This window comes from Anneissia japonica, unplaced genomic scaffold (genome assembly GCF_011630105.1).
Source record: "Anneissia japonica isolate Jap-2015-1 unplaced genomic scaffold, ASM1163010v1 scaffold904_len716149_cov161, whole genome shotgun sequence".
NCBI classification, from domain to species: domain Eukaryota; kingdom Metazoa; phylum Echinodermata; class Crinoidea; order Comatulida; family Comatulidae; genus Anneissia; species Anneissia japonica.
In genome coordinates this window covers 682,415-696,250 of record NW_022683714.1, presented here as the reverse complement: position 1 = coordinate 696,250, position 13,836 = coordinate 682,415, and the positions used below count along the sequence as shown (strand labels likewise).

General features: G+C 33.1%; 1 protein-coding gene across 1 annotated transcript in view; it reads left to right on the top strand.

Annotated features, from left to right (window-relative positions):
- Positions 1-11,374: 11,374 nt before the first annotated feature.
- The window catches only part of LOC117101110 (cAMP-specific 3',5'-cyclic phosphodiesterase 4C-like), a gene marked incomplete in the record, with an annotated part of 66,010 nt that continues 63,548 nt past the window's right edge, over positions 11,375-13,836 (top strand). Inside the window, 1 exon segment of the mRNA XM_033240999.1 lies at positions 11,375-12,404. Coding sequence (XP_033096890.1) covers positions 12,337-12,404 — 68 coding nt within the window.

Sequence of the window (13,836 nt, the reverse complement as noted above, 5' to 3'; positions counted from 1 at the left end):
TTCGGGAATCTAAGAAGCAATATTTTTCAGTGGGCGTGGCCACCGAAAATAAATTCCATACCCCTCTCATATTTTGGTCGCAGCCCCCCCCCTCCCCATTTTAATACTGCTAGATACGCCACTGTATATGAATGAATACCAAATACAGTAACAAATAAAGAAGTCTCCAATTACATTGAACCAATCAAAGATGGATTTTGTTTAGGCCCTATATTGCAGGTGTAGACTGATTTCTGGATTCCAAAAATGTGTGACTAAAATGCCCCAATAGTAAATGCACCATAAAAGTTGATTTATTATCATATCCCAAATTCCCATTACATTTCTACCTTTACATGATGCTCAAGTCAGTGGTTTCGCTTTTCTAGTGAAGAAAAGAATATATAATCGTATACAGATGGCCTCTGTAGGCTCATTTTTTTCAGTTTAGTTCTTTTCCTTTTGCAAGCCGTCACATACAATAGATGTTGTGTTTAGCATTGGTTTTGTTGTGGCCTTTATGACTTATCGTGGCAAATACGAAAGAACTTTGTGATAGTGCACGACAATGAACTTGATTGTCCGCCTACCTCTTTCTAATTGGTCAAAATTTATCTTGTATTGATTCTTGGTATGTTTGTCAGTATTTTTGGACTTAAACTATTCATTCTTGACAATGTTCCAATAAAGAACGAAACGTAGAATCAACTATGGCCTCACGTCTGTCAATTTTCGGAGTCACCATACTCATATTCTTTTTACGTATAATCAGTGGATCCTTTGGTTAATGAACTTGATGTTAAGGTGCTTCCATTCCAGGCTCATCAGTTCAAATCCTTCTGACATCAGGATTTTTTTTTTTTTGCTTGAAGACTGAAATATCCAACTCAGATGGGTTTAGCTACAATGATCGAGGCTTCTTATAAATGGTTGATGTAAACAAAAAAATATAAACTCCTAATGACTGATTATAATATACTGTAGATTGAAAATATATTGATATCATGTTAAGCCCCTTTCAATTTTTTGGTAATGTTTCATTTTTTATGATTTTGTTTAATATAAAATTTCAAATACCAATTTATAAGTAATAATATAATATCCAAAAAAAAAAAGAAGATTAAATAGGATTATTAAATATTTTGTCTATTATGATAATGTCATGATATTCTAATAAAGGACAAGATATTAAATCAAAGATTATTTCTCTTAATTTTTGTTTTATATCATATTTCTTGAGTCCATTGTTTGTTTTAATGCACATTCATCATTATAATGTGAAATTAACAAAGCGACGGCTGCTTTATATTGTGATTGGTGATTTCTTAATTGTGAACACTTTAGTTTTAAACTTGGTTGAACTCGCTCGGTAATAAAAATGACATTTAAAACGTACGATTTCAACATCAGTAAGAGAGGTTCACCAGATGAGTGACCAAACTTGTTTACTCTGCGTACATAGAACATGCTGGAATTACGAGGGCAACATCTGTGTAGGACTAAAATTTATGACCGACTCATTAATGTTGCGTCTATAAAAAAAACCCGATAATGATGAACGTGAGAAAGCAGTTTCACTGTACATACAGGTTACACATTCTTTCTTCCTTTTGACTTGATAGTACATTTTCAGTACAAAAGTACTGGTCTCCCAAATGGTTCAGTTAATGGTCAAGGTAAGAAATAACCGCTAACATAATCTGATCATAATACAAAAATCATCATTGGATTAAAATAACAAAAACAAAAGGCATATAAACATGTATGATAGCTGAAAAGTCATAGCAAAAACAAGGGATAATTTAAATATTATGATAAAATTCAAAATTAAGAAATAACATTTTTGAAAATGTTGAAACTCATATTGGTTGCATTTCTCCTTAATGTCATTTGGTAGGTTATCCCATTCTTCGGCAGATCTGTACTGAAAAGTTTTTTTTAACTATGATTGCTATTGCCGCCACCAAAAATAAAAATATCATAAATGTTTTTCTTTATTTTTATTACGCTTGCCACTGCCTTGAAATCTCCACAAGTAAACATATGTATATTTCTTCCTAATTATATAAACTTAAAGCATTTAACCATTTCTACACTGTTTTCATTCACTAATAAAATTATATTTTTATTTTCTTCTCCGTCTGGATGTTTTTGGCCAAAGAATACATAATTTTATTTTTATTTTTTTCCCGCCTGCTTCTGACGATCTTAAAAAAAATAATTTCGCAAAACGAGGTTTAATAAAAGTTTCGCCTTAACAGAGAGTACAACTGACATAGTGTATTCGGTATATCAATTTGCTGAGAATAATTGTTGTATTTTGCAATTTGATCAAACACAACTACAGTATTAACCAAATACTGGCATCATAAGAGCATTTGCGATTATAGTGTTTGGTAACTTCAGGACACCAATTTGTGTTGATACAGTATGACTTATATAATCCTTCCATATCAATTGTCTAATTATATAATAATAATAATATAAATATAATATATCTTATTTTTAATAAGTTAATTTTTTTTGGCCTAATTTTTTTCCTTAATTTTAATTATTAATATTCAAATTATTATTTCAAAATTTTTATTTAAAAAAAATCATCATCATTGTTTTTATTATTATTATCATTATCTTAATCATCGTCATCATCATCATCATCACAATCATTGCTGTAATTATCATCTTAGTTTTCTTTATAATCATTGTCATCTTCATTATTATACATCTTATATTATTATCTTCTTAAGGAAAATGCAAATAATATTATTTAAATGTTCTGGGGGAACACCTCATAAGTTTTTACTTCAGTTTCCTCCATTTCTTGCAATTTATTCTGAAGACATTATAAGCACTGTTAATTTTTATTTGGTTTATTGCCAGAAATAAAGTTCATTGTATTATACCGGTATTATTTATTTTTGTAAATTGTACTGAATTATTGGTGTCGTACTTAATTAAAACATATCTCCTTTTTTTGTGGATTTTTTTTTCAGTTATCATTATGTTGATGAATTTTATTTCTACTTTTGCCAGATCTCTGTTAATTAAATCAAGTAAACATTCATTTCTGTCATCTTCACTGCAAAAATTTACAGAATAACCGTAGTGTCAGATATTGCACAAACTTTAAAAAAAGATTTCATATTTAAACATACAAACAGTAATATTCTTGTTATTTTTACATTATAACTCTAGGTGTCCATTTGCCTGCTGTACAGTATTCATATTTGAGCTGATAAATATCCATGGTGCCACATATCACATAAATGCATTAATTTTTCACATTCGACACAGTTTTACACGGGAAGAGTGAATGTGATATTTCATGTTTAAATTGTGACGGTATTTGACAACGAAAAATGGCTGCGAAACAAATTGCCAGTGCATTTTTTAGTTCTACTGATTCGCGTTCCAAAATTTTCAATTAAAATTAATCATTTTTGCTGATTGTCACTGTAAATTATTTCAAGAAATGTTTGCATGTGAAATTATATGTTATATGTTCACTACTGAATTTATAATAATAATATAAATAATATATTTGAAAAGGGGGTGTTTTTGGTATAACTAAATTATTATTCCAATATCATTGGAACATACTGTACTACTACTACTAGATAAAAATGATTTTGTGAATTAATAGAATAGATGTGATAATTAGCAAGTCCAGAATCGATAAGGGAAGGGAATTTTATAATTGGCTACTGTACATCTGTTACATGTGACCTGATTAAACAAAATGAGTCCCACGCCGTTCTGTTGAAATCAAGGTTTAATAATGATTTTTTTTTAAATAACAGCATGAAGGTTTTACCAAGGGCCTCAAATCTTGTGTGCTATAAGAAAAGTCTCCCGAAAATCAAAGCAGGCTTTCGCATTTGCACGAGCAAGAAAATGCTAACAAAAACTACTCAATTCCTGAGTGTTTGCACGTTTTACTACGGTATAATCAGTTGTCACAGATGGCTATTGTTAGCACCACAACAGAATAAGAATAAAATTGTGTTCACTTGGAAAGCTCATTCAACACGATTTACTGTATTATCAATTGTCTCCCTGAATTCTGGGTGAGTTGAGTGGTGGAACGGTAAGGCAGGGGCAGTGCTCTACAGCCTTAATATTGGCGCTGGTTCCAGCCGCTCCTCGTCTATGGATAAGGACTTAAAATGGAGGGCCGGTGTATACATCCAGCTCGTGTGCACTTTAAAGAACCCATTGCATCTTTTGGAAGAGTAGGGGGTTACCCTAACATTATGGTTCATTTCAGCCCCTGTCGTTGTGGAATGATGCGTACCGTACATGTAGCTACCATAAAGTGGCTCTTTGCGGCTGCTAGGTACTCACAGACCACGCCCATAGACAATTCAGCACAATGATGCTGCAAGTTATTGTTTATTCTCCTACCTTTACCTTTACCCTAAATCAACTGGTGATGGGTGCACAGCAAGACAAAATTATACATTATGAAAGCTTATTTAACAGTTTATCAAAATTTTAGTGAAAATGTCCTATGGAAAGTGTATTAACATGATTTCAGTACCACATCCAAAATGCACATAGATGAGAAAATGTCATATTGACAAAGCCTATACAAATTACTATTGGAATACCACGCAAGATTTCAAAAAGCACTTTAGTTAATGCAAGTTGAGATTCTTAAAACTTCTTTAATCCATCATTCAGCAAAAAATGGCCTAAATAATGAACTTAAAATTCAAATTACTTTGGCATACTGTATGTTGTCTTTGTAAGTCTGTTTGTATTCTGAAGAAAGTCGGTGATCTTGATAATACTGATAAATACTAATATTAACTGATAAATGCTAATAATACTGATAAATCTGAATAGTTGAGCTTATATTTGATATTAATACAATACGACATTTTAAAATTCACAGTTCAGTAGGAAAATGTTATATCTAGAGACTTATTGTTATATCTAGAGACATGAAATTGCACTCATTTTGTAGCATACAGTACAGTCAGTAAACGTTAACACATGGTGTACACAATGACAGACTAAGAATTGCCGAATCATAAGCATGTCGTAAGAATGTCTCTACTGTACGTGTCCAGATGACATTCTCTCCTTGATGATCATGTTTGCATGTCTGGGCTTTCACAAGTATTTTTTAAAGCTAATAAACAACGTCTATTGGTAGGCAGTTTGGCACAGTGATTTCCATTCAGATTTTGAAACTCGTGGTCGGGAGTTTGAACGAGGCACTGACAATTCTTGTCTGTTGACAGGCTTTGAAATGATACACACTATGTTTCAGCCCTAGGTGCGATTATTTCATGGTTTATAAATAATATGTAGTTGCTTCCCATAAATATTTATGGTAACATCATGCTATAAAACATTTAAAAGATTTAAATATATACGCTCCCAGTAGGAGCGTGACGTGTTTACTATTGAACTTGATATATACTGTTTCTTTTTTTTTTTTCTCGCTAATGTTAACTCATAACCAATCCACGCTTTCTGTGTTGGCAGTTGACATTCATAACTGTACAAGTAATAGATTGTTGGCTTTTTAGTAATTTCTAGTACAATTCATAGGCATGGCATCATATTTTCATAGGCTTACTTTTGAAAGACTGTTTGTTTCCATCTTTTGCCCATCGTTCCTTCAATTTGAATTACTCTTAAAACTTACAGGAGAGATGAAATGAAGGTGTTTCTCCTGCGCACAAGCGGGCAGTAGACACACAAAAAAAGGAAGAAATCAATTCAAAATATCCTTTATTCAAGATCTAACACATTTTTCACACCCAACACTATCCATAGCATTCTGTATTGTAACAAAATTTTGCTGCAGTCACATGGGGACCATAAAACCTAGTGTATACTATGTCCCCATTGAACTAAATTTCAATATTTCCAGGATTCAATCTAGAATAAAATATCTAAATTACACTACCGATTTCAAGTTAATTTCATGCATTGTAGGTTTTTGCATTGTTCTTGGATCTATCTTATAAATTAGTTTTGAGTAGATGTATTCTCATGTGTCTTAATAAAACAGGTGCAAAATGAAGTTGAAGATCATTTGAAGTCTTTGAAACCTTTTTTTCGCTGATGAATTGCAAAGATAAAAAAATAAACCAAGTTCATCAAAACCAAAACCAAACACCAAATTTTTGCATATGCTTGGAATCATTATGCTTTCTTTCACATCCAAATTTGGTATGGCAGATATTTGACAAAAAAAAATATGGTGTCTTTCAAAGTATTCTTTAGACAAGTGCTCTTCGAGCATCAGGAGTTTTTCATCGGGACTTCGTTTGAGTTGTATGGTGTCTTGCCGGAGTTCATTTATTTTAATTATTTTATTTTGTTTTCATATCATTTCTTTTGTCTTTTTGACTGGATGCACCGCATAAATGGTTGTGTGCCGCTTTTACAAAGGTGTCATTTCAGATAAATTATTATTATTAATCAGGTGTAGGCACCCATATTCCCCGACAAGGGGCCCAAGTTCCCCAGTGGCTGGTCCAAGTTACCCAACATAATTGTCTTCTTCCCCGTCAGGGTGTCCAGGGCTCAACAGGATTCATTAACTAAAATATAGAGCCTACTGTTAGAATTTATTATCATAGTAACTTTGATATAAGCCCAACTCCCTGGAACATAATATTTTTTGGGATGGGCTTATACCCTGGGAATCAAATGGCAATTTTTCAGCACTGTATGCCTAATTCAAAGCTAATGTTTTATGTTTTTTTCTGAGATTATTTGAAACAGTCATCACCTAGACTTACCCAGGAAAAGGCTGGTACAGTAATGGGGTTTACTCCTGAGGTGGCCTTATTTTTGAGGTGGGCTTATACCTGAGGTGAGCTTATTTCTGTTGTGGACTTATTCCTGAGGTGGGCTTATTTCTGATATGCGCTTATTCTTGAGGTGGGTTTATTCTTGAGGTGGGCATTCTTGAAGTGGGCTTATTCATGAGGTGGGCTTATTCTTGAGGTGGGTTTATTCTTGAGGTAGGCTTATTCTTGAGGTGGATTTATTCTTGCGGTGGACTTATTCCTGAGGTGGGCTTATTTCTGAGGTGGGCTTATTTCTGTCGTGGGCTTATTCCTAAGGTGGGCTTATTTCTGAGGTGGGCTTATTTTTTAGGTGGGCTTATTTCTGAAGTGGGCTTATTCCTGAGGTGGGCTTATTTCTGTCGCGAGCTTATTCCTGAGGTGGGCTTATTTCTGAGATGGGCTTATACCTGATGTGGGCTTATTCCTGAGGTGGGCTTTTTCTTGAGGTGGGCTTTTTCTTGAGGTACGCTTATTTCTGAGGTAAGCTTACCCAAGGAACTATGGTAATTTTAAAATAGAGAGAAAAAAATATTGCATTCATTCATCAAATTGCATCTTGTATAGATTGTAACCTTCCAATATACTCAATTTGAAAACATTTTATTGCTATGTTCACCCATGGCAGCTAAGGTCAGCAGGATCTGGATCCTGCTAACTGTTAGCTGCCTTGCGTTCATACAAGACAATCCCCGATCCAGATACCAAGAAGATGATTATCGATCACTGGCCAATAATAAACTGGAAATTGGAAACCTGTACGTGTGATTGGTTGATGATAGAAAGCGCACAACTTGCTAACCGATAGCGCTCGCTAACCGTTAGCGTATCTTATCATGGTGACGGTTAGCGCTAACCGATCAAGCGTTCACACACAGGTTAGCTCTTGATCCAGATACTAGGGCTCTCATGTGAACCTGACCTAAATTAAGATCTGTGGACTGGCACTCAATGCCATTGTGGCATGCTCAAGAGAACTCGTAAAAAGTTACCATGATAAAAAGTAGCATTAAAAAAATATGATGCATCATACATCAAATCTCAGTCTCAATAATTATATTTTAAAAAGTTTTTATCCATCACAAAAATTTGTAAAAATTGCAAACATTTTTTTTTAGTACAAAAGAGGATTGACAGTTGAAAGTAATGTTTCGGCAGTTGAAGGTCATGTTTACGTGCAGTTATAATCAGAGAATTATGGTTGATTTGTTGTGATGCTGTTATCGGTAGAGTTTCTTTTTTAAAGTAAAATTGGCAGAAATAGGATCCTTGTTCAATATATCATTCTTGCCAAATAGTTTAATAGTTAGAAACTTGTTTTTGAAACATTTGGATTCAGTGTGAATGAATCGAAAAGTGATTAAATTTCACTGGGAAGAAATTTCATGACATGTGAATTGTCTTCACAAAATGAGTCTCTTTGTACAAAACATAAAAAATGAGTTATTGGTAGTTAGATCACATCACAAGCCCTATTTTTGTCTTTGAATTAAATTCTTAGGTTGAGTAGAACCGAAGTTGAAATGTATAAAAACATGCTTGCGTAATTCTGTTTTGTTTGTTTCTTTTGTTCATAGGAATAGGGTAGTGTAGATGCCATCATCGTCTGAGCATCTGTGAGTCATGATTTTTCAAACCACTGCTTGTCAGTGGTCTTAAAGGGAACTTAGAAAGATGATATTTGAGGCATGTCGTGGTGAAGTTGTCACACTGGCCAGTATTGAGTAAATAAATTTTAAAATATGGAAGCTAAAAAAAATTCCTAAATATCCAAATTTGTTTTTAATCATGTCTCAAAGTATCAGTTCTGGAAATGGTCAACAAATTAATTGTTTATTTAACATTATTTTTATAGTTAATTCTATTAAACAAGATAGTCATCATGTAGGGATTGAATATTTCGACATTAGTTTAAATGTCATCATCAGGATGATGGTGTGCATTTCGATACTTGGAGTATGTATTATACTATCTTATCTGAGATTAATCAGTGGACCTTTTGGTTTTCTGTTAAACAATGTATGCACAAATAATTTTGAAAGGCAATTACTCAAAATCATGTTAATCTTTACTCTAGGAGTGCTGTACTTTCATTTCCAATAACTTAGGCTTGAAATGTAAATTTTCGATGAATACCCCTCATTATAAAGATTATATGCTTAGGTATCTGAAAATACCAATAACTTAAGAATGTCAATTTTTGCTACAACATGCCTCAATTTATTCTAGAGGGGATTTTTGATATGTTAGTAATAGAATCAACTTTAAAATCGTACTTTGGCAATTTTTTATGAAGTTGTAGGCCATTACAATTTACCCCTTAAGCAGCATGACGTCGGTGTAAGCTACTGCTGTAACTGAAAAACGTGTAGCGCTGTACACGTCGCTATGCACTGTATTATACAATATTTGCTTTACAGGAGCGTAAACTAACGTCATGCTGCAAAATGGCAAAATCGTAATGGCCTATAACTTCATGAAAAATTGCCAAAAAAACGATTTTAAAGTTGATTCTATTACTAGCAAGATATCAAAAGATGGTTCCTCTGCACATAGAGACCATGTATTATTGGCTCTACAAATTTTCGACCATTACTTTGGAGAAATCTGCCTCAAAACAGTTTGTAAATCAACATAGGTATTCTATGTACAAGCTATGTGTACATTAACTATTTAAAAACTTTGAAACGTTATAAAGAAAAGCAAAATTAGTATACATATCATTGTGAATATATATCAAATTCACCTGTGTACAACAGTACAATATGATGATTCTACTTTAGTGAAGCTATTATATAAATGGACATATTAGGCCATTAGGTTTTTAGGGTGTCATTATCATCATCATCATCTTCCTCCGGTGCTCTGCATACTATTAATAAATGAAATCAAAATGGCGCTTCCCAATGTTGTCTGTTGTGTCGTACCGGTTTCAATTTTCTTTTAAAGTGGTGGAAATATTTAATTGAAGCTCGCATAAATGGTATGCATTTCCTGGTAACAACAAATGCTATATTTTATCAGTGACTTTATGTGTGCCTATTGCAGTCTGTATCTTTTTTATGGCATTATTTATTGTGATGTAGGCTGTTGCAACTATATTTCCTAAAGTTGAACATACCAATGACATTATATGACACCTTTTCTGCTCTGATACACACTTCTGATAGAGGTCCATGCTCTGTAAGTAGAATGGAAGTTGGCCATGTGATCGAAATCTGCTTGGTGCCAAAATTTCTGATTTATGAGCCTAGTATGTTGTGAACATCGGTCATAAATATATTGCCTAGGTCAGCAATTAAGAACCATAGGGAGCAAGTACCAGAAAGAGAATCATGCCTTCTTGCATTTGCTCGTTGTAATGAAGTTTTATCATATGTCAGTAATTTTGGAGTGATACACTGCAGTTTTTGTTGTCGAATATTAATGGAGTTGATAGTGAATGCAGCCTACTTTCATCGTTTTACGAGAAATATTAACGTATTAATGCTGTAATCGTTGCAAACTGGAACTTTCGCGGTAATCACAACCGTTTGCGTGAAGAAGATACAAGTTGCATTGATACTGATTTCATTTGAAGTTTTATTTTTCATTCGTTTCAGAAGAAAACAAAAGTTAAGTATTGCAGCTTTCCTGAATTTGATCTTAACATGTTGGATGCTGGTAAATTGATGGGCTGTCAGAGAGAAGCAATATGTAAATTTATCCAAGATTTCATCAAGATTAAATTATCGTTTATGTAATCCTAAATGGAGTGTACATGCAACAGCATATTAAAGGGCATGACAGCTAATTACAACACCATCGTTTAGATGTTTTTTAGTACCTATACTATCCATCCATATTCTATTACATTATTATATTATTATTATTATACTAATTCTGTTCTGTCCATCCAGCTTTGAGTTGTTAGTAAATGACGGAACAAGTTGGCGCTGGGCAGTACATAGTAGAGCAATCCATCATGATAAAAACTGGTTCCTGCTAAAACAGCGGCAGCTGAGCATCGAACACGCTGTAGCATCTCGTAGTCAACAAAGAAAGTGTACACCCAGAAATTAATCGAACTCCAAAGTAATTGTTTTCTGTCTACCAGCATCTGGAATTGATGAATGGGTGCAGTAATATAATAATAAACTATAGGTGAATCCAAATATAGCTTTGTGATTTTTGAAGACTTGAAAAAAATTTGGAAATGCTTGTCATAGGCTAAACTTTTGAATCAAGTGTTGTGCCAAGGTGTCAGTGTGTACATAGAACAAGGTTCGTTTGTTTTTCTGTGATACCATGAAGGAAAGGAACAGATAATCCTTTGTAATTCCATGAACAGATTGAAGGGCGTGTACACTAAATGGATATTTTGGGCCTTTTAGTATATATATATATATATATATATAATTATATTGCTTCGGAATTGTAGACTTCATTTAGATAGTCCCATCAAATATTTTACCTTTGCTGTCGACTGGTGGCCAGAGTTGTAGATTGATTTCACAAGTTTGCAAAAGCCTAAACTGAGATATGTATGTGATGTCATACTGCATGTCTATGGGCTACACTTTGGAAAGTCTCTAATGTGGTAGTGTAATTATTTTCATGGAATAGTCTCACATGAGATCTATCAATATGCAGAGACTTTTTTATGCCTTGTGTTTTCATTGATGCACGTATTGGATAGTAGTAGTAGTATACATTCTTTATGCTCACTTCATTTTTATAATGACCTTTAATTTTGCAAATCGATATTTTGGTTGAAACTTTGCTTCTCATAATGTCAGTTGTTTTTAACTTTGACATTAGAAATACTTTTTCCATCGCTAAGAAAGAAATTGTAAAAAGTAGAGAATTGAAATTAATCGATGATGTGCTTTTCACTGGTGATACTGACGATGATAATGTCATGGATTAAAAGCGATTCTTCTTCAAGTACATTGGACGTGATTTATCAATGTCAAACCGTCAGGTTTGTTATCGCTTAAAACATACGATAGAGAAAAACAAGTCACTTTATGTTCTGCTGAACATTGATGGAACATAGAGCAGAGGCTTGTTGAAATTTACTTGGTTTGGCTATAACTCTTGCAAAACTGGCAAAACTTGATGGAATGTGTTTATACAACTTTACAGTGTTTTTCATGGATCCAGTTCTTAAAATCGCAATTTAGCACCAGCTTGGTACGCCATGGAATGCCGAACTTGAAAGGATTTCAATCATCTTTGTATTTACCCTTCTCCCAGCATTATGTTCTTGTCGAAAACATATCACTGCTAATAATCTCTAGGTGTAATGAATTGTGATTGATGCAATTTTTTTTTTTTCTTTTTACTTTTCAACCTTATGAGAAACCTCTTTCTTTGTAATGAAGATCAGTGCAACAAGATTTGTTGTTGTTACACTTCCTTTGTGCAGTGGCTACATGAATGTATGTCGCGTCATGGGAAACGATGACATTTTGAACACCATTTTCATGCGCTATTACCTGTATTGAACATTTATAGCATAAACTAGATTGCACAGCTGTTAAAAGGAAAAACTTGGTTTACAATGGAGTCATCTATAACTACTGTGGAGTCTGTTCTCACAGTGAAAACAACAAAATGTTGTCGGTTTAGGTAAGTGCCACTTAGTGTAAAAAATCTGTGCTAAACTCTTCCTTTTTTGATAATTTTCAAAATACATTTCTCATTGCAAGTGTAGTTGAATCAACTTCATCATAATCTAGAGTGTATCATAATATTATTTGAAAAGCAACCTTTTTTTTAAAAAATTTATTTTTTTGAAATTAGGTTGTACTTTCAAAACATAATATCGATTTTCAAATGATCCAGTTTCTGGCAGTTAAAATTATAAACAAAGTCAGAAGCTACAAAATGATTTGCAATGAAAAAAAAAAAACAAAATAGAGTAGGTGGTTCGGTATATTAAACACTTTTTGTGTGGGCGAGACAAGTGCAGTTGGTTGTCGTTGTGTCATTACAATCATGTTGAAATGCTGCATTGCACCAATAAAATTGCTAGATAATCAGGATGATTATATTTGCACTAAAAATAGTTATGGATGTGGGCTCCGAATTATGATACAAGACTTAAGACTTTTTGTCTTTCTTGAGTTCCTTGGAATATCACTATCATTATGTATATTTTTTAATTTTCTTGTTCTTGTTTTTTATGTGATTTGAGATTTTCCAAAATAAATGCATTCATTCTTTCAAACTCATGAGCAAAGATTTTCTGAAGAAGACCTCATAAAAAAAAAACATCTAGCTAGAGTAGTTGAGATAAAATCACCACCTACCTTGCAGGAACATGATACCTGTATAATCTATGCATATATATTATGTTCGATGAAAAGCAATAAGGCATTTAGATTTTTTTTTTTTTTTTTAATTACTGTACGCTCTAAATCGACAGTAGCGCTATACAGTTATATCACTCGCGTTTATTAGGCTACATAAAATTAATTGCTAGTCTCACGTCTCCACCTCAAAATTTACTGTTTGCAAAAAATACAATAATTTTCCCTGGAAAATAAAAATAATTATGATCTGAAAAATTGTTGTCAACGCCAAAGAAAAGTTTGAAACATAAATGGCAGAAAACATTACAACGAACAAAAAATAATGTGTAAATTTACCAGCAGGTTTGCCACTAGTATAATATATATACTGCATACATAGATAGGCATCTGATTGGTTGAAATGTGAAGCCCCATAAAAAAAATTATTAGTTTATCACCCTATCAAAGAATAAAAACTGATGAGGGAGGGAGGGTTTTTTTTTTTTTTTTTGCTAACCCCGCCCCCATTTCACCGATGCTGTCTCTTAAATCAATGGTTAGAGACACATATATAAAAAGTCATAAGAATGGAATCAAATTTATATTTAAAAAATATGTTTTTGTTGTACCAGTAAACATATTTGCAAGAAATCCTAAGCTTTTCAAGTGAAAAAAAGACAGAAAAGGGACCGTTTTAAATAAAAATATATGGTGATTGGAAAAAAAAAAAAATCAAATTTTCCCCAAAAGTGATGAGGGAGTGGGTG